The sequence below is a fragment of the Desmodus rotundus genome, chromosome 5, assembly GCF_022682495.2.
Source record: "Desmodus rotundus isolate HL8 chromosome 5, HLdesRot8A.1, whole genome shotgun sequence".
NCBI classification, from domain to species: Eukaryota; Metazoa; Chordata; class Mammalia; order Chiroptera; family Phyllostomidae; genus Desmodus; species Desmodus rotundus.
Window position 1 is genome coordinate 152,095,921 of NC_071391.1, and position 20,604 is coordinate 152,116,524.

General features: G+C 42.0%; 1 protein-coding gene and 1 long non-coding RNA gene across 2 annotated transcripts; one reads left to right on the top strand and one right to left on the bottom strand.

The window, feature by feature from the left end:
- Window positions 1–500: 500 nt before the first annotated feature.
- On the bottom strand, window positions 501–17,598 carry GPN1 (GPN-loop GTPase 1). Its single transcript, XM_024552597.4, has 14 exons — window positions 17,394–17,598; window positions 15,872–15,965; window positions 14,504–14,543; window positions 13,640–13,706; window positions 12,887–12,924; window positions 10,006–10,084; window positions 9,728–9,822; window positions 8,793–8,838; window positions 7,997–8,143; window positions 6,013–6,095; window positions 4,729–4,768; window positions 4,003–4,093; window positions 2,393–2,500; window positions 501–1,111 (listed from the first exon to the last, which is right to left on the bottom strand). Exons 1-14 carry the CDS (start codon window positions 17,502–17,504, stop codon window positions 1,026–1,028), a joined length of 1,125 nt encoding a protein of 374 aa, XP_024408365.2. The 5' UTR covers window positions 17,505–17,598; the 3' UTR covers window positions 501–1,025.
- An 18-nt stretch (window positions 17,599–17,616) lies between these two features.
- Window positions 17,617–20,527, top strand: LOC123478923 (uncharacterized). The gene is made up of 3 exons (XR_006654337.3): window positions 17,617–17,769; window positions 19,143–19,400; window positions 19,917–20,527. It is a non-coding gene; the product is annotated as an uncharacterized lncRNA (long non-coding RNA).
- The last annotated feature ends 77 nt before the right edge of the window (window positions 20,528–20,604 follow it).

Below are 20,604 nucleotides of genomic sequence, written 5' to 3' on the forward strand. Positions count from 1 at the left end.
TTTCTACCAATTTCCCAGGAGATGCTTATGCTTCTGGTCTAGCAGCCACACTTTCAGAACCACTGGAATAGATTACACCGGGATAAAACTCCTTAAGAGAAAGGTACTGCATTTTAAGATTCTGGGAAGAAGGAAGGCAGGGTAAACCCTTACTGTGATGACTAAACATGGAATGTACATCTGACCCAAACCCATGGCCTTTGAGTAAATCACCAAGGATACTTTGCATTAAGTTCAAAGTACAATATAAACAGGACCTGGCCCTATACCTGGTTGCTAGTATGTGTAGAGGGGAAACTTTAGTAAACATCGCCTTACTGAGATAGGTTTGGACATGTGGCTTTAAACCTCTGATGAAGAGAAGTGAATCTATCTGTGATTGTATATATTTCTTACTTGAAATTATGACAGGCAGGCTTAGAACAAAGTTAAAATTAAAAACTGTCCAAGTCACCAACAAAAGCAGGATTCTTATTTATTAATCATATGTTTTGCTCACCTTCTTCAACAAACCAGGTGTCCTACAATGAGCTACCAAGCATGAGGTACATTTCACACCAACACTGATTGGCTGCCACTCTGTTCAGGCTCATGTTTCCCCTCTCCCCTTCTGCTAAAAGGAGGGAGGGGAGCTCATGGTTCAAGGGCCAGATGCTAGGGCAACAGAGGCTAAGGATCCAGCCTAATAATAGAGATCTGAAGTGAACAACAAGTGTGTTCCCTATTCCATCCGTCAGCAGCAAAAGTACTTGAGCTCAAATGAGAAAACGTGAAGTTTTATCCTGGAAGGAACACCTGCATCCAAGAACAAAATACCCTTCCTTGCAAACAACCAAGGAAAAGGCCGAGGGAAATTGCCATCTACCCGCCAGGTACAAACATCTTCTGCTCCTGGCTTCATCGAAGTCCGGAGATTTCCCTAATAAGAGAAACTGCTATTCTGAACACAATTGTTCTTTGTAGTAACCCCAACCAGAGGTAAGGCTAGTTCCTTCACAGTGTTCCAAATTTTGGACTTCTAGAAACTATTTGTTGTTTTTCTTCCAGTACTGTGCCATTGATTCTTGCATAAAATTCTGGAATGCTGGCTCTTCATGGCTTTCCTCGGTAACTGCAAGGAAAATGAGAAGGTCAACAGTCTTTCAACTCTCCCATTAGCCACGTAGATTAGAGCTGCAGTCACCCACCCACCAGACACAGCACTCTACCCCTAAGGAACCGGTGTTCACTTCTCCCAGGGAGGAAAATCTCTTGGAACTTGCTCTGTCTACCATGTTACCCAAAAGGTACAATTTCTTTTAACTGTGAGTGAGGAGAAAACCTTCCTCATAACGTAACTAAAATGAGGTCGCACTCCCATGTATTTTTATCCAAGGGAAATGAGAGCATATGTCCAAAGACCTATTAATGAATGTTAGTGGCAGCTTTATTTGTAATAGCTAAAATCTGGAGACGACCCCAATGTCAATCAGGTGGTGAATGCATAAACGAATGGTGGCACGTCCACATGATGGAATATTAACAATAAAAATCACTTCTGATACATCAACAGTGGGTGGGTCACAAATGCATTATACTGAGTGAAAAACGTTGAATGCAAGTTAAATACTGTGATTCCAATTACATGACATTCTGGAAAGGCAAAACTATAGGAACAGTAATCAGATCAGTGATTGGCAGGAACTAGGTACACGGGAAGAAACTGGAAAAAAACAGGCATGAGGGAACTTTTGGGGAAATCGAAGTATTCTGTATCTTGATTATGATACAAAACTATATACAAAACTTGTGGTTACAAGACTATACACATGGGTTAAAATTCATCAAACCATAAACTTTTAAAAGGTGGATTTTACTCTGTAACTTGTATTTCAATAAATCCAATTAAATGAGACACATCAATGTTAGCATCCAGTACATTGGAGTAAAGAGAAGTTTGCGCTTGGCCACAGCTAGAACCTAAAAGGGCGGTTAAAAGGAACAGATTCTGTCCGCAGTCCATAAAGCGATGCCAAGCTGACCCTTTTGGGTTTCCAGAGCCACTCTATCCTCACAGTGTTACAGTCCCTTCCGACTAGTTTAGCTGAGGCCTCCTTATGTGTTCCCGAAATAAGTACAATAAACCAGACCCTAGATTTCTCAGACTAAGTTAGGAAAGATGAGAAGACAGACTAATGAAAGGCCTGTGATCAGCTCAATATTAACCACTCAGTAGGAAAGCCAGAAACTCGTGGGACATGGAACTCCTTCCTGGGGCTGTATCCTTTGTCAGCTCCTCCTTCGCCTACCACTTGCTGCACACTTAATGTCTTCTCTCAGCAAGAAGCTCCCAACCAAGCCACGTGAGGATAAGCAGCTTGTCTGTTCACCAGCCACCCCCGCTACCGCTCACCTCTGTGGTCAATATCGTCAGTGTCACTGTCTGCTTCCTCATCCTCTTCCTCCAAGGTTCCCCGCGTCAGGATCAAGTCGGAAGGGTCCCGCACAGGAGATGAGCTGTCTGCAGAGAAAAGGCCCGCGGCATATCATGAACACACGCCTCCTCAATAAGGTGGTTCTGGGTCAGGAAGTAACCGCGATTTTAAATTCTGGGGAGGAAAGTGGTCACGACAAAGGCAGGGTCCTACTTCTAAACATTAGGGTTAATGCCACTTCACGTTTCTGTAGGGGCTTAGTTCACAAGAGCGCTTTCGCTATCCCAGAAACTCGAGAGCTCTCGTTTTTAGACGGAGGAAAGTAATTCTCAAGTAGCTTGTCTTAGTAGGAAGGTCATTTGTTTTTACAGCTCACAGCTTGGAACAGACTCTGATTTTCTTATGAAGGCTAAAGACATCTGAGCAGATCCACAGTGTGGTGAGTCAAGGGTGAGTGTGGAGCACCGAGGAAGCTTCCTGGCGGAAATTAAATTCCGAGAGGGTCTGAAGAGAACATAGAGTGAAATGATCTAGAGCAGATGAGCCAGGGCATTATTCAAAACTAAAAGGGAGGGAAAGGTGGACACTGAATATAATAGAGGCAAATTCTCTATTCAGGGAAACTGAATAGAGCTGAGCTCAATAACCAGGAAAAGGTCTAATCAGGTCATTCCTAGGCAGGGGATCAGCCTGCAGGGGTTGGGTTCTATGAGAACCTAAAACCATGCAAGTAACCCAAAGCCACTGGAAGACATGACCACTCTCTCTGCAGGGGCCTGAGAGGGCAGGTGGGGAATAGGGTGGCTAACAGCAGCGACATCAAGGGGCCTGTGGCCCTGAGAAAGGATGATGGCAGGGTGACCTGACAGTCAATGCTTCATTCTGTGCAAAACTAAGAATTACACAACTATTCTTGTGATTTTCCTCAAGTAATTTACTGAAACTCCCCCAAGCTTTAACAGGTCATCTAAGTACAGCAGACCCTTTGCAAAAGCAGATTTAACAGTTGCCACTTCATGTATCCATGAATGATTCCAAAGACCTGAGCACACAGAACTTCATGTGACTGAGCTATACAATAGGAACGGCATACACAAGTTCATGTAACGGGTCAACCCAGCCCACTTCCAGCATCTCCTCCTCCAAGCGGCTCTGCCGTTCTCTACTAGGTGTATAGCAAAGCTTCCATGAACAGAACTTTAATCCTTTAAAGGCCAGCGCACCAATAAGTGCAGATGGCTGGGAATATACACATTTAACTACGAGAACCAACCTAGAAATCCCCAGAGAATCAATGACAAAACTCCAACAATATAAAAAGTAAAGTAGCAAAATAAAGACTAACGTGCAAAAATCAAAAGCCGTCATGTACATAAACATAAGTTAGAAGATACAATGGTTCGGGATAGCCCATTTTCAACAGTAACAATGAAGAAAAATCCTTGGAATAAATTTAACAAGAAATATGCAAACCCTAATAAGGAAAACATCCCCCCTTTCTCTTTCCTTTCTTAAATATAAGTATCTTCCTGCTGAGTAGAAGTACTGTAACCCTTTGGGTTCCTAATGCTAAGAGACTCTCCAATACCGGTAGCAGTTCCTGTGTCCAAGGCTATGGAGCCCATATCTTTCCGAAGGCGTTCCAGTTGTTCTTTCTGCTGCTGGCTCTGTGCACTGGCCTGTATGTACAGAGAAAAACATCAGATTCAAAAAGGAGCCCCTAGTTACACACCAGACTTCTAACTGGAGATGATCGATTATACAAATACTGAGACGCTGGGCAGATAAGGGCTGGCACGGGGGCAGGAACACTGAGCAGTACGGGCCCAGATTCGCAGTTCAGGCTGCAGGGCTCTTGAGACGGAACCCGAAGGTTTAGAAACTGGACACAAAACACATCAAAAGACCTCTCAGGCAGACACAGCAGAAGGCTCAGTGATACAGAGCTCGGTGAGGCGATGGGAACAGGACACCCGATCAGCTGGAGTTAAGAGTTGTGAACCACCTCTCTGTTCTCAACAAAATTCTACACTAGCCTTTCAATGGACCTTGGAATAGGGGCAGGGTAGGGCACAATAAGGGCTTAGCACATATAACAGGAAAAATCTGATTTTTAAAATTTCAGACAAAGAGAAAAAAAACAATTAAGGGGGCCTTTCTGCATCCAGACAGCACACACAAAAATTTACAAATTTAAATTAACAAGTGTCTAAAATTAGACACCCTAATAGCCAAAACAAAAGTAGTGATGGCAGGAGGTTTGAAGTTGTTTTTTTCAGTGGACCTAAAATACACCAACGGCCTCCTCTCTTACCAGTGACTTCTTCAGACGTTCATATTCAGGACGATATTCCCTGGAAGAGAAACACTTTCTAAATTCCCGTGCTAAATAAATAACCTTTCCTGCCTGCCCCACATCACCTCTGATTTTCCTAGGACTCTGACAATAAAAAGACCTTACTTCCCTGAACATCAGGTATAACAAGTGTTGCTGAAATTCTATCCCTGTGGAATTGAAAGCCAAGGTGCCCGTCCTCATCCTGAAACTAGGGAAAAGAAAACCATCTGACTGCCGAGCTGGAAAGATTAACTACGGAGGCCAAGACCGATGAGCGTGTAACTCATTTGGACAAACATCTGAGATACTTGAGTATAGGAAGCTCGGTCTGCTGGGTTCAGGAAGCCCAATATAAAAGTATGTGCTTTATCAGGGCAACAATGAGGATACAAAATAGAGTCTCAACTGCGGCTCTGATCATACACACGCATACACAAAACCCGTATCTGATGAGTCAAAATTAAAATAATGTGCCTGAAAATCACAATGTGGTTGTTAGCATCTTGCTAAGTATGAAGCCAAGGAGCACACCGGGAAGCAGCCAACAGGCTACAGGCCTAAGGAAGCATCTGCGTGCTGTGACCTAAGGTGCATAGAGTTCCAGTACTGATTGTGACAACTGTTGTGACAGCCATTTAATATCAAATGTGTTTACATGTCAGCAACTGTGCTGGCTGCTCCAGGTGTTGTCTCCAATAATCCTCACAATGACCTTGGCAATAAATGTTGTCGTCTCTGCTCTAGAAACGAGGGAAACTTGCTAGGGTCACTCATTTATTAGGTGGAGGAAACAGAAATACAGTTCATACCTGTCTGACTCCGAAGTCTATGTTCTTAATCGGGGGGTGAGCAATGTGGCAAACAGGCCCATGAAGCCCACTGCCTACTTTTGTGAATGAAGTCTGACTGGAACACAGCACGCTCATTCATTCACAGACTGTGTACGGGTGCTTCTGAGCCACAATGGCGGCACTGAGCAGCTGCGACAGAGGTCATACGGCCCACAATGCCTGGAGTAATTATTATCTGGCTTTTTGCAAAAAGTCTCCTAACTCCTGCTCTTAATCATTCAATACAGTGAAGATTTTACACTAACTTTTTTTGAAAGTTAATGGAGACATGTTACGCCTAAGTGTGGCCACAGCCAGTACACATATTCGTACACATGTAATACGCACACTATGAAAACCAAAAAGCTGCTATCACACCGGAGTTGTGGGTTACTAAGACTGTCATCTATAGGATCTCCCTTTCTCTCACCTTTCATATTCCTCCGCAGCACTGGTGACTTGCGCAAAGAGTTCATCTAGGCCCGTGCCCAGAACAGCAGACACGCCTACCACCTGACAAAGGCAACATGGATGCCATTGAGGAAACAAATGTGTTTTTGCAACTGTGTACATTATTTTGTCCAAACCTCATAAAATCTTCATAAAAGAAGTTTAGCTACATAAAGAAGGCTCTGGCAACAAGTACAAGGTCTGTCCAGAAGGTATCCAGCCATGTTATAAGAAAAATAAAAACATTTATTGAAGATACAAAACACAAGAACACTGTACACAGGAAAATGATACCTCAGGACCCTCCGAGGTAGGCACCCTGGGACCTCACACAGTTCCAATCACCATCAGCTGCCCCATTGTATTTTCCTGAATCTCACCGATAGTCTGAAATCTCTTCCCTTTCTAAGGTGACTTTTGTTTTGGGAAAAGCCCGAAGTCACACGGAGCCAAATCTGGGCTATAGTGGGGCTGAGTCACCTGGGTGATTTGATATTTCACCAAAAAACTGCACAAGACGTGATGCATGAGTGGGCACGTTGTCATGATGAAGCTGTCAATCACCAGTTGCTCATAGCTGCGACCTTCTGAATCACTTGAATAGTTTCTGCAGAGGAGTGTTCAAGCTTAATGCAAAGTTTGATGCAGATTTGTTGCTCAACTCAAGTCATTTTCAGTGTGATGGCCAAACAGTACGCGTGCTCATTCAATGGCATCTACCGCCCCCACTGACTAGTACAGCGAAGTTGTTACTGTTCACGCATTCGTGATCCATCCACTCTCCTTGGCTGCCAGGTTACATCAATATTACGCAACTGTTCTTGTTATATTAACAATGGCTGGACTTTTTCTGGACAGACCTTGTAAAGGTAATATTGGGTTGGCCAAAAAGTTTGTTTTTTCCATACGATGGCTCTACTAGCACTTAATTGTCTTTAACTTCATTCAAAACAATTTTGTTAGACTGTATGGTGACACCTGTCATATCGGCATGAATTAAAAAAAAAATCAAAATTGGTGTATTTTTGCGTAGCCATTTTAATATTGAAGATGGAAGATGACATGCAACATTTTTGGCGTATTATGTTTTATTATGGCAGGAAAGGTAAAAACACAACTGAAACACAAAAAAAGATTTGTGCAGTGTATGGAGAAGGGGCTGTGACTGATTTTATCAAAAGCGGTTTGCAAAGTTCGTGCTGGAGATTTCTCACTGGACGATGATGCTCCATGGTTGGGTAGACCAGTTGAAGCTGACAGCAATCAAATCAAGATGTTAACTGACAACAATCAATGTTCTACCACATGAGATAACCGGCATACAATGTCCAAATCAATAAAATTATTGGTGAAAATGAAAAATGTATCTTTTATTTTACAGAAAGAACCAGACTTTTTGGCCAACCCAAAGCAGCATGCCTACTAAACATCATGGAGAACAGAGAACCAAACAACAAAGATGATTAGGGCCGAATAAGTAGCAGGACTGTTCATCTGTTCTGTCACATCACACCACTGTCTACTCTCTACGAAAATTAGTATCTCAGTGCCTTTATTCGGGCAATTAACATAACCCCTGACACACATACCCACTTTTGCTTACACAAATCTTACCCTTCCTTCAAAGCACGCCTCCATGCTATATCCCCCGAAGGTTCTCATTTCAAAAGTGACCTGCCCTTCACCACCACCATCCCAACTTCCCGCCTTTCACCAGGCACGCACCACGACACAGTGTCTATTTCCATTCTGTGTGCAGCCTTCTCTTCTAACTAGGCCATAAACTCTCTGAAGGTAGGGTCTCTAATTTATCTTTTAAACCACCAGCTTTTAATAAGTTAATGCTTTAAAATTTACTTTTCAGAAGGTAATGAACTTCCTTCCTGAGCTGGGTTCAAAGCCAGCCATAGGCATTAAGAGGTTACCTGGAAGGACTGTCAGTATAAGTAGAGGAGAACGTTTACCCTGAGTGAGCTGTAAAATTCATCTAACACCAAGCTCATTGAACGAGTCAGGTTACTGACGTATGTAGTCTCTTGATTCAAGGCATCTTGGAAAGCCTCAAAATCTTGCATCCATTCCACTGCAAAGCTGTGATCAATGATGTCAGTCTGTTCCAGAGAGAAGCCAACTATGAGCAACCACAGATGAATACACACAGCAAATAACGACCCCCCCCCAAAATTTTTAATTAAGTGGTGACAGCAAAAAGCAATTATTCGTATTTTCTTTCTCTGCTTCCCCCAGTTCCTTTTCCACTGCAACATGCCAAAGAACCAAGACTCTTGGGTAGTGTAAATAATGAAATGAAGATATGTGTTCTCTTGGGTGAAGCAGACCTTTCACCCACTGCCAAGTGACCATGACCACAGTGGATGCCAGAACATTCTGAAGTCAAGTGGTCTGTTGTATCCTAGCTATCAACAAGGAGGGGAATTTTTTTTTGGGGGGAGGGGTTTGTTATAGTTTCCCACTTCTAATAGACTAGAAGTCTAATCCCTCCCCCACCCCCCACAATCTTCATTCTGAGGGATAATTTACACCCTATGGTTGAGGGGCTGCTCTAGCTAGGCTAAAATAACTTTGCATGAGAGTCAGTGATAAATATTTAATCTGGTTGCATCTTCTTCCTAGAAGTGCCCCTGATAGTTTCAGTTGAGCTTAATCTGCTCTCCAGCATCTGAAATAATCCTTCCCACCAACACAAAGTTCTGATGAACAAGAAAGAGTATCAAATCACAACAGTAAGGATCTACTTACTTTATTCATAACCACAATGAAAGGAAGCTTGGTTTTGTACAAGATGCTGAAAATCAAACATCAAGACATTGTTAGTAAAAAACTTCAGCTTTTGCTTACCCCGTCTGTTGGAACTGAGTAAAAAGGAGGGGGATGAGTTCAGACTCTCACTATAAGGTATCCGCTCTCACAAGGCACAGACTCTCCTCTCCCAAGCGGAAGGCCACAACCGCCATCACACACACAACACACGCGCTCTCTCTCTCTCTCTGAGTAATAATGCTTTGCTACTGATCCTGTTTCCTGTGGGTTTGTGTGTGGTTTTTTGTTTGGTTGTTTATTTTTACCAAATAATTGTCTTTTCATAATTAATACAAAAATGAACTAGGATTTCTCTCATCTAATAAGACGAGACATTCCTAGTCATATTAGAAGGGACAAGTGTTGGGGAGGGCTTTTGTGTACCCCCAAAATCCAATTCTCTCAGCTTTAACAATGGGATGCCTCGCTCCTTGGTCTAATACACTGACATATCCTAGTGAGGCTTGTTCTTCTGCTCCTAATGGCACCATACTTGGGGCAAACCTGTGTGTTCTAGAATTACGGGTAACTCTTTTTATTCACGGTTTCTCCTGTTATAATCTCACTCTACCTATCATAACAGAAAACGAGGTGTATTCTATTTAGACTTGGGTTTCACTGAACTGGGAACAACTACCACAAGATTCGTATTCATACCCTACCTCTTTCTGTAGCAAGGGGGGAAGGTGAGAAGCTGCTGGCAGAGAATGCCAACAGCACGTGCGCCGCTTTCTCTTCCGACCCCGCTCCTACTCACAAGCACTAAACTGGGTGGCAGATCTGACTGAGCACTAACTAGGGGTAAGCACTCAGGACTGAAAGAGGAGGTGGCCTCATACCTTGATGTGGTATCATGCCCACCAATAATCGCTTACCTGCAGGCATACAGCATATTGGACATGAAGGTCACTGGGTTGGTACTTCTTGATGTGTCCATTACATAAATGACAATAGTTGGAAATGAGGATGCCTAAAGCCACAAAATAATCAAAGCCTTAGCCAGAGGGCTCATGACCTGTCCCCGAACTTTTCCTACCTTCTTCAGCAAGGGACAATCACTTGAGGCAGGGTTTACAGAACTTCTCTAACCCCCTCCCACGTGAGGTCCCAGGCAAGGAAGAGATGCTCATCCAGCCTAGCTCTCAGTACTCACCAGGGCCTCAGTGATGATTGTCCCAGAAGCCGACCAGGTGAACACTTCGATCTGCCCAGGCGTGTCAATCAACACATACCTGTGACAAGAAAGGCCATTAAAGAAGTATTATACTTGGCCAATGCTGAAAATATTCCATCACACAAAACACCAATCATCTGGTTATCCAAGATCTGAATAATCTCTCCACACTGCCAAGCCTCCTGTCCTCCCATTGCCTTTAAAATGCATACCACATTCCCTCAGGCTTTGTTCATGTCCAATATTCATGCTATTGGATAAGAAGAGCAGTCCATAAACTGCTACAAATGACCACAGGGGACACTGCAATAGTTATAGAAACCTCACAATAAAAATGATAAAAAATAGCCCTGGCCAGTTAGCTCAGTTGGTTACAGCATCATCTCGATATGCCAAGGTTGTGAGTTCAATCCCTGGTCAGAGCACATACAAGATCAACCAATGGCCCTGGCTGGTGTGGCTCAATGGATTGAACACCGGCCTATGAACCAAAAGGTCACCAGTTGAATTCCCGGTCAGGGCACCTACCTGGGTTGTGGGCCAGGTCCCCAGTTGGGAGTATGCAAGAGGCAACCAGTCTATGTTTCCCTCGCACATCATGTTTCTCTCCCTCTCCTCCCTTCCTTCCCCTCTCTCTAAAAATAAATAAAATCTTTAAAAAAAAATCAACCAATGAATGCAAAAATAAGTAGGATAACAAATCAATCTCCCTCCCCCTTCTCTTCTCTAAAATTAAAAAAATAATAAAAATTAAAATTAAAAATCTAAAAAAAATACATTCTTAAAAAATGAGCCAAGCAAAACCAGAATGTAAATCTCGTAGGAAACCACCTGGTTGCTTAGGGGTGGGGGTAGGGAAGGGAAAGGTGGAAGACAGGGAGGAATGGAGGGACAGGGGAGTGACAGCTAAAACACACAGGGTTTCTTCTTGAGATGATGAAAATGACCTAAAATTGACTGTGGTGTATTTGCACAATTCTGCTGTGTAGTATTCTACTGTGTAAATATACCAGTTTTTTGATCCACTCATTTACTGATGGGCACTCAGGTTGATTCCAGCACTTGGCTATTATAAATAACGCTACTATGAACACTGGGATACATAGGTTCTTTTGAATCGGTGTTTCAGGATTCTTAGGATATAATCCCAGCAGTGGAATTGCCAGGTCAAAAGGCAGTTCCATTTTTAGTTTTCTGAGGAAGTTCCATACTGTCTTCCACAGTGGCTGCACCAGTCCACATTCCCACCAACAATGCACTAGAGTTCCCTTTTCTCTATAACCTCGCCAGCACTTATTGTTTATTGTTTTGTTTATGATGGCCATTCTGACCAGCCATGTGAAGTGGTACCTCATTGTGGCTTTAATTTGCATCTCTCTGATGCTGAGTGACGCTGAGCATCCTTTCATATTTCTCTGGGCCCTCTGTATGTTCCCCTTGGAGAAGTGTCTGTTCAGATCCTTTGCCTATTTTTTTTTTTATCAATAAAGCTGTTTTTACAAATGAGCAAAAATGTGAATGGACACTTCTCCAAATATATTCCAATGGCCGGTAAGTACATGCAATGACGCTTAACATCATTAATCATTGAGGGAATACAAGTCAAAACAACAATGCAATGCCACCTCACCCCCGCAAAGTTGCCTAAAGTCAAAAACAGACATAATGAGTGCTGGCGTGGACGGAGAGAAACTGGAGCCCTTATGCGCAGCTGGTGAGCATGTAAACAGGTGCGGCCACCAGGAGCTGGGGAAAAGGCAGAACGAGTAATGATTGCCAATGTGTACGGGGTTTCTTTGGGGATAGTAAAATTGTTCTGAAATTAAATAGTAGGGATCAATACATAATTTTATAAATATACTAAAACCCAATAAATTGTATGAATGAAAGGAGTGTACTTTGTAATATGTGAGCTTGTATCTCTAGATATATTTTTTAAAACTCACCTCTAAGTGTGACCCCATTTTTGTAACATACCTTGTCCGTCCATCCTTCTACGTATATATGCACAGAAACACGTGGAATGATAATCACTGACAGTAATAACAATGACAGCTATTTCCGGTGAGAATCTAGTGGGTGGTAATTTCTCCTTTTATACATTACATAGTTTGAATTCCTTAGAATGAGCATATATTCTCATATATAACTCAATAATGAGTCTCTTTCTTTTTTAAAAAGCAAACCTATTGCCCTGATTGGTATGGCTCAGTGGATTGGGCGTCACCCTGCAAGGTGAAAAGTCACCAGTTCAATTCCTAGTCAGGGCACCAGCGGGCTGCAGGTTCCCACTGACTGGGGGCGGGTGCACAGGAGAGGCAACTGACGGATGTTTCTCTCCCAAACCCATGTTTCTTTCCCTTCCTTTCTCCCTCCCTTCCCTTCTAAGAATAAATAATTTTTTTTAAAGCAAACCTTTTAAAAACCTCTTAACAGTTAACCGTGGATAATAATAATTTTATTTTATATTTTGATACTTTTAAAACTAAAAAATAATTGATTATTCTGATTTATGTAAATTATATTCACTTAAACAAGGGTTAGAAAGGTATTTCAGAGACTTTAATGCTGGCAAGCATGGTTTTCCAAGAGAAGGCAGAGAGACAACTGAACTTGGACAAAGTTTCAAAATACCTCTTAAGGGGCCCTGGGTATATACCAAAGTAACTGGGGTGGGATACTATTAAGTTTAGTTCTAGACTGTATAGCATCTTAAGGATTTTCTTACTTGCCGTTTTTCACTTCTAACAGTTTCATCCCAATCTATACCCTTTTAACACTTGATGGTATCCCAAAATCTTCCAAGAAAGCCTAGAAATGTGTCAGAGTAATAAACAGGTGCTAAACTGAAATCACTTACTTTGACATGTTCTGGGCTTTCTCAATAAATTTCATCACCTAAAAGGAAAAGATGGCAATTACAGCAGGTTGCAATTTCAGCATAAAATCACTGGGCCCTTTCCTGGTGGCCTGCCTGAGAGGGACCATCACCTATTGATTCTCTGTGTTCTCAGTCTCAGGACACCAACTAATAACTCACTGAACCAGAGAAACACAGCCCCATCAGCAGCTCGGCAGCACCCTGGAGCACCGTGCCAGGGTCTGAGAAGCTGACGACTGGATCTGTCACTGTCAAGTCACTTCTCCTGATGCTTCAGCAAAATGTTAATAGCCTGTCTCATAGAGTGACATCAGGGTAAAAGAAAACAAATTACAAAGCACTCTTAAAACACTCTATGAAAGGTGGCAGAGAAAACCTAAATGATGGCAAATTTGTCACAAGGTAAAAGCCCCATTATTTTTCCCTTCCATGCCTGCTAGCCCGTCTCACCCCTCATCCCCTACTCCATCCTCAGGTAACACTGAAACCCAAAAATGAACCCATGTCTCCTGGATTTCTGCTTTATTGGCTGTCACAAATATTAAATGTGAAGTGTTCATAAAACTGATCATCCGCTCATTGCCTACTTCTATCTACCAAAATGCCTACTTATTTTCTATATTTATACCCAGGTTTATTGCTCTTCTTTACCAATGTTATCAAGCTAATACATTTAAGAATCACAGGTTTTTACATAGCCATGTCTATATAAGCAAAAACAGACAGACATACCTGATCGAATCTGGTAGCAAAGAGATTGAGTGAGGTCACTATGCCACCATTGGGCCCAAGTCCATATCTGGACACTAAGTTGAGGATTTAAATTGCTTATAGATGAGTTCAGATGATAAAGTTCATACCTAGGGTATCATTCACACAAACAACACTGTAGCATTAATGGTCTGTTAATGGATATTGGCAAGCTAATCCCTGACTAGTATGTATCAATCACACAGCCTTGACTTCATAGGAAACATTCATCATCAAGGTCTTCTTCATTTATTTATTGTTTTAGGGACGACCAGACAAGACGAAGAAACTGAAGGGACCAACATATAATGGATGCATCAGGCAGTGCCATTCTGCTGGCATTAGCTGCTGAGACCACAGTCCTGCTCTGGTCCTCCCTAATCAAGCAAGCTGCTGATCATAACTGGCCTTCCTACCTCCACTCACCTACAGGGAAAGCACACATTTCACACAGCCATGTATTAAGAGTAGATCCTGCTCAACTTATTCATTTCTGGGTTTCCCAATCTGAAGAGGTGGTGACTGACGGATGGAGCCTCCAATACTACTACTTTCTGGGACCCAGGCACACTACCAGCTGGACTCTTGGTGTCTATGCTCTCTAATTATGACAGTCTGTAGTCTGGGAAGATGGTAAGAAACTGAAATCATGAGTTCAAAGAATATTTCTAATCACCCATAATACCTCTATCCACACTCAGCTCTCACCCTAATAAAATGACTTTGAAGCAATCAAATGCTTTTGCTAGTATATTTCTCAAGGAAATGCAAAAATACTCAAGCCGCAAAATACACAGTAACTAGCCAGAGATGAGTGAACACCAAAGAGGATGTAAAAAAGGATACTGTTTCATGACTTCTTTATACTTCACAGTGTCACGGATATCTGCGGGAAAGGGGGAAGACTTAATTAGAATTTAACACATAAGAAACAATGTAACTTGAGGCCCTCCACCAACAATATCCTAAGCCAACAGGTCTTTCACATTATCTCTGCTTCCTCAGAAGGGGAAAAATAAGTTTCTATCTTGTCATGAGTTCCTTTTCAAATTTGTTTTCTAAATTTTTAAGCTAATATCATTGAATTGTGGTAGGAAAAGAAGCAAGATTGTGAGGAAAAGAACAGAAGGGCATATATTGACATATATTGGCTCTGTACTTTCTCTACCAACAAGAAACTGAAACTAGCCTTTTAGGATTCTCTTCTACTAACTTCTCCAGCTTTACACTGGTTTACACTGGTTTACGAAGGGTAATTGTCAAGTAACCCATGAAGAATGTTAGGCTAGGAGCTCTTGAGTTATGGTAGAGAAGGTCTGAGATAAGGAGAAAAGTTTTATGCAACTTAAATACCTTGTCAGTAACCACATGCACAGAAAAGGAACTAAATCAAGAAAAAAGGGGTTACTTCTTAATAACTGAAGGTAATGCAGACATGACTTTTAAAAAGAAATTAATCTGTCCAGTAATATCTAACTACCCCTATCCACCAGTCTGTAAACCTACCCCATCAACTCCTAGAATTCCATCCTTTAAGTGAGAAGATGAGTGATTTTCCCCCCAGACTTTTCCCAAAACGATCTCTGCTTAACACAGGCCTCCCTTTATTAGTTTATTTGGGTTGCAAGCAGCTTAACAAGATTAAGAAGAGGTTAGGAGAGGATTAGGATGCCTAGATCCCATCAAGAATCAGGACACTGGATCACATCCATTCTTAACTGTTTATAGTCACAAATTCCTCTTGTAACTGGGAACCTCTCCCCAAAACAATGCACGTATGCACACATATGCACATTTTTCCATGTAACTTTGGGAGTGGAAGCAAGTCCTACAAATCATGAAGTGAACTACCACACCAGAACCTTTACACTCCAACTAAACTTTGAGAAAAGAAACTAAATAAAAAGGTGTATATATAAGAGCCTGGTGGAAGGTTTATGGCCTAGAAGTGAGAGGACTAGCTTTCTGTCACTTCATTCTCCTAAATAACAATAGCTTGACACCCTAGGGTCAGAAAGGAGAAGTAACACTGAGTGGTTGGGAAAGGAATAAACAAAGAGAAAATACAAATAAGGTAAAAGCCTATTCAGGAATTCTGTCAAATCCAATAGAAATGCAAGTAAGTAGTTTAGAAAGAATGACAGTATTGAAAACTGGCAGGCTGGAGGCTTTCCATTCTGAGGCACTTTTCACAGATCGATACAGTTGACTCACCAATGTTGGCAGGAAAGGGAACTTCATGCACAGCGGGGTCCAGGTTGATCACATAAGGTGGAGCGCCTTGGCTGTGCAGGTGTCCTGTGAGCCTCTGCAGAGACATGGGGTACAGGATGGAATGAGAAGAGAGGACATGGTAAGGGGACAACGGACTTTTTTTCTCTATCTGATATATTCGCCTCCAACATTCAGCTCTCAGTTGAAATGCAACCTTTCTTTATTACCCATTTAACAGAGCCTCCCCTACTCTCCATCACTTATCTACTTGATTGGTGGTGTTTTTTTCCTATCACCTCAAATAAAACAGTAGTTCAGAAAGCAGGAACCTTGCCAACCAAACCAATTTCCACTGTATTTCCAGTAACTGTATTTGAGTCAAAGAGATGACAACTACCAGGCAGCAAGTTCTCACATGCTCCAGAGAATGACAGTTTTGCAGTTTCTTTCGTGCATTTGGAATTCAGAAGGTAAAGTAAGGAAGATTATGTAAAGTGGGAAAAAGAAAGGCAGGGGACTGGATCACAGGATAGTTTATAAGATTATGTGCTCTCTTAAAAAAGAGGCATTTCAAATGTGTATTAACCTAGTGCACAAAAACAATGAACAGAGCTTGCTTAGATAAAATATAAACCTCCTACTAAAGAAGTTATATGCCTGGGGTGTGACTATCCACCAAGACCTGCCCAGTTAAGAATTTAAGATCCATATGATTTCATTCATATGTAGGATCTAATGAACATATGAAACAAAATAGAAACATACTCAGAGAAGAGACTGACAGATGTCAGAGGGGAGGAGGGTTATGGCGCTGGGTGAAAAAGGTGAAGGGATTAAGCAAAAAAAGAAAGAAAGAAAAAAAGAAAAACTCTCAGACACAGACAACAGTGCCACCACGATCACCAGATGGAAAGGGGGTGGGGGGAGGTAGAAAAGGGTAAAGGGGGGGATAAATGGTGATGGAAGGAGAATTGACTTGGGGTGGTGAACACGCTATGCAATATATAAATGACGTATTATAGAACTGTACACCTGAAACCTATATAATTTTATTAACCAATGTCACCCCAATGAATTCAATTTTAAAAATGTATAAGCCAATCACCCTGTGAGATTGTTTTCAGTTGGACTTATTACAGCACCTCTTTTCTGTCCACACCTGAAATATTATAGGCGCACAAGAAATACGTAATCCCTTAGTAATCTACCTCAAAGCCTGTGTTACAGCACCGTACCTGCATGCTTCTGCCTTCAAAAAGTCGGCAATCTTATCGGTGGGACAATTCCAGTACGAGGTGGTAAGCAGTACCAAGTATGCACTGAGGGTGCGCAAAAGGGAGACTGAATCAACCCAGGCGAGGGTCCAAGAAAGTTTCGGGGAGTAAAGAACCGGAGTTGCCAGCAGGTTCCGGAAAGCCACGCGCCAGCCCCCTCCAACTTCTCAGAAAGACCTCCCTCCCCTTCTCCCTGGCCCTCCACAATCTCTCGCGCACATCTGCTACGCCCGCGCCACGTACGTCACCTGTACAAACGTGGTTTTCCCAGATCCCGCCATTCCCAACACCAAGAGACACACTGGGGGCCGAAGACCCCCGGGAGCCTGGGACGCAGCTGCAACTGCGGGCGCCGCCATCTTCCTCCCCGGTCCCGCCCACTCTACCGTAGAGACGTCACGTGGCTAGGGAGGCTTCCGCGACTTTGGGGGCCGCGAAAGAGACCGGAACTGGCTCCAACCTGCTCAGGAAGGGAAAAGCAACGGACATCAGAGCGCCTCCCTGTCCCGCCCAGCTCGGGAGCCAATTGGATACTCTGCCGGGGAAGTGGCGGTGCTGGGAGGGCTGGCGGAGGCCCTGAGAAAGGAGCGCACGGTCGCAGGATTGGTCCTGGGAGGGGTAAAGGTGTGTTTCGGCAGAGAACTAGACGAGATTTCTAGGGCTGGGCTCCCACGCTGCGAAAAACAGTGCGGCCCTTACAATTTAAGCTTTGAGTAAATTGAGAAGGGAGGATAGAGGGAACGTATCTTACGTCAACTTTTACTTTTGAAAATGTTTTCTGTGAAGAAACACCTCAAGAATTAATGAGGTGGCGGAATGCCTCTGCTTGTTTTAGGGAAATACATCAAAAAAAGTTTTTAAATATTTGATGACTTTAATTTATAGTAGTATGCCATCTGTTTCAATAGCCACACACCCAGATCTAAGATAAGATTACTTCATGTTAAATACAGTAAGTACTTTAGTTTTAGGCCCCCTATTACATTTTCTTACTGTATTTGTGCACTTAATAGTAACGAAATGCCTTTTGTAATTAATACATGTCATTTATACTTAATAGAACTGGGAATAGTATTTTAAGTTAGTATAGACTTTTAGGGTAGGGTGTTGCGGGGAGGGGGGTTTGCATTGTTTAGATCAGTGATTTATTTGAATGCTGAATCCTAATAAAGGCATATAACCCCATATTTTGACATTGCTTCTGTGTGGGAAAATATAACCAACGTTATGTTTTCCAGAAATTGCCACTAATGAAAAACTTAAAAATAATATTCTTGAATTTAGTTTTATTCATATGTAAAATTAATTCCTCAATGTACTGGATTAATAAGACTCTCCCTCAATGTACCTTTAACTTCTAGCTTTAACAATTTTTTGTCTTAAATATGTAGTTTCTTTATTAAACAAGTTTTTGTTAAAAAATAAAAGGCTACTTGGATTATAATTTATCCATTGATTTTATTTTTGTTAATGTATTTTCTATTTCATCACTTTTTATTATTTCTTACTAGTAGTAGGCAAATAATAAAACTGCAGTTTTAATGCAGAAAATATAACTTCAGATAACATGCTGTTACCTTAACCTGAATACTTCAGTTCAGGAGCTGAAAATACAGAAACACAGCGCTTGAAAAACACTGTGCCCAAGACAAATCGGAAGCCCTATTCTCTCTGGATGCAAACACCCTAGGAAAATGTGTACCTAAGGCTGATAAGATCTTGGGATCTTACTCTTCCACTCTTAATTCCTCTACTGCCATAGCTGATCCAATTATCTGATTCAGGGGGTGGAGAACCCCATCTTTTATCTCAGATTTAATTCCTGCCACCCCAGATAATGGATCTGGTGTACTGCTTCTGGCTGTCCCTCTCAGAGTGAGGCCTCTGAGAGCTTCAAGACTAACAGATGAATCATCTGATAAAGGTACTTTGTACCAGGCCAAGTGAGCAGCAGGTTGGCCAACTAAGATCTCAATCTACTTTTTGTCTGCTTTTAGCAGGTAAATGAGGTCTGATTTATAAATTTAAAAGCTTCCTACAAACTGTCATGTGGAGTGTATCCAAGCCAATAAAAAGCAGAAGGAAACCAATCAGGAAGCTACTGCAGTCTAGGCAAGAGGTGGTGACGGTTCCACCTGGGATGGTAGAAGTAGAAATGAAGACGTAGGGGACAACAAACTATATGGCGAGGGGAAGGTCAAAGGTTAAGATGAAGCAGAAGAAAACTTTCCAAAGTACTCCCTCTAAAGAAAGAGGTAAGCAGAATATGTTTTAACTGATTTTTAAAATACTTAAACATACAAAAAATATAAAACTAACAAATTCACTATCCACCTTAAGAAATAAGAACTTCTAAATTCACTTGTAGTCCAGGGTCCCAGAAGCACTATACTAAATTTGGTGTTTATCATTCCGGTGCATGTTTTCATACTGTTTATTAAAATATAAACATATTTGTGTATACTGTATATTTATATATCCATAAATAGTATAGAGCATTTTTGCATGTTTTGAAACCTTATACAAATGGTATACTTGATGTATTCTGTAGTAACTTGCTTTCCCCAGATGTTATTTCTGAGATGTGTTCATGAAGAAAAAGCCCTAGTTTCATAGCTGTGGTTTCCACTGTATGACTATGGCACAATTTATCCTTTCTCCTGACAATGGACAATTAGGTTAGATAAATTAGAGTAAGCTAACGGAGAGACCCAGAAACGTATGTATCAAATAACAGACATTTCTTTCTTGCTCACCTATTCATCTGATAGATGTTCTGGGTTGACACATGGCCCTTCAGCGGGTGATTCAGAGTCGGCTATCGTCCGCTGTGTGCTCTAACATCCTACAGCAGCCCCATCATCGTCTCCACCTAACTGAGGAAGGAGGAAGCATGGACGTGCACTCACTGACTTCAAAGATCTAGGCTGGAAGTGACACCATCACTCCCACTCGCATTCCACTGGAGAGAAGTTGGCTACCCCTCCCCGACTGGAGAAGGGGAGTAAAGGGCTGGGAACTGTAGTCTCGCCATTTGTTCTATGAACCTATAATTTTGCAAGCTGAGAGCAGATTTTGGTGGACAGCAGAAGTTCTCCATTACGTGTTGTTTCTAGTATCTATTATGAACTGTACTGCAATAATCATTCTTGTTTGTGTCCCCTGGTCCACCTGTTTCTCTCTACATACCTGGGAGTGAGGCTGCTGAGTCTGAGGGCCTGTCTTCAACTGTACTGTAGATGCTGCCAAATCATTTTCACAGTGATTGTATGAATTCACATTCCAAATCACACATCAGAGTCCATGGCTCCAAAACCTAACTGTATCTGATATTGTCAAACTTAAGTTTATGTTATGCTACTGAACTTTTAATAAAACTTAAAACCTCAAATAGTATGATCAGGATAGTCTGTACTGAGTCCTGCTGGGGTCAGACCCAAGAAGAAAAGAAAAAAAGGA

Excerpts from the sequence above, each read along its gene's own strand:
- GPN1 (XM_024552597.4), bottom strand. The coding sequence starts at position 17,504 with ATGGCGGCGCCCGCAGTTGCAGCTGCGTCCCAGGCTCCCGGGGGTCTT. Across the intron at positions 8,839-9,727 it reads AATATGCTGTATGCCTGCAG|CATCTTGTACAAAACCAAGC; the intron begins GTAAGCGATTAT and ends TTTGATTTTCAG. Across the intron at positions 8,144-8,792 it reads TCATTGTGGTTATGAATAAA|ACTGACATCATTGATCACAG; the intron begins GTAAGTAGATCC and ends TCTCTGGAACAG.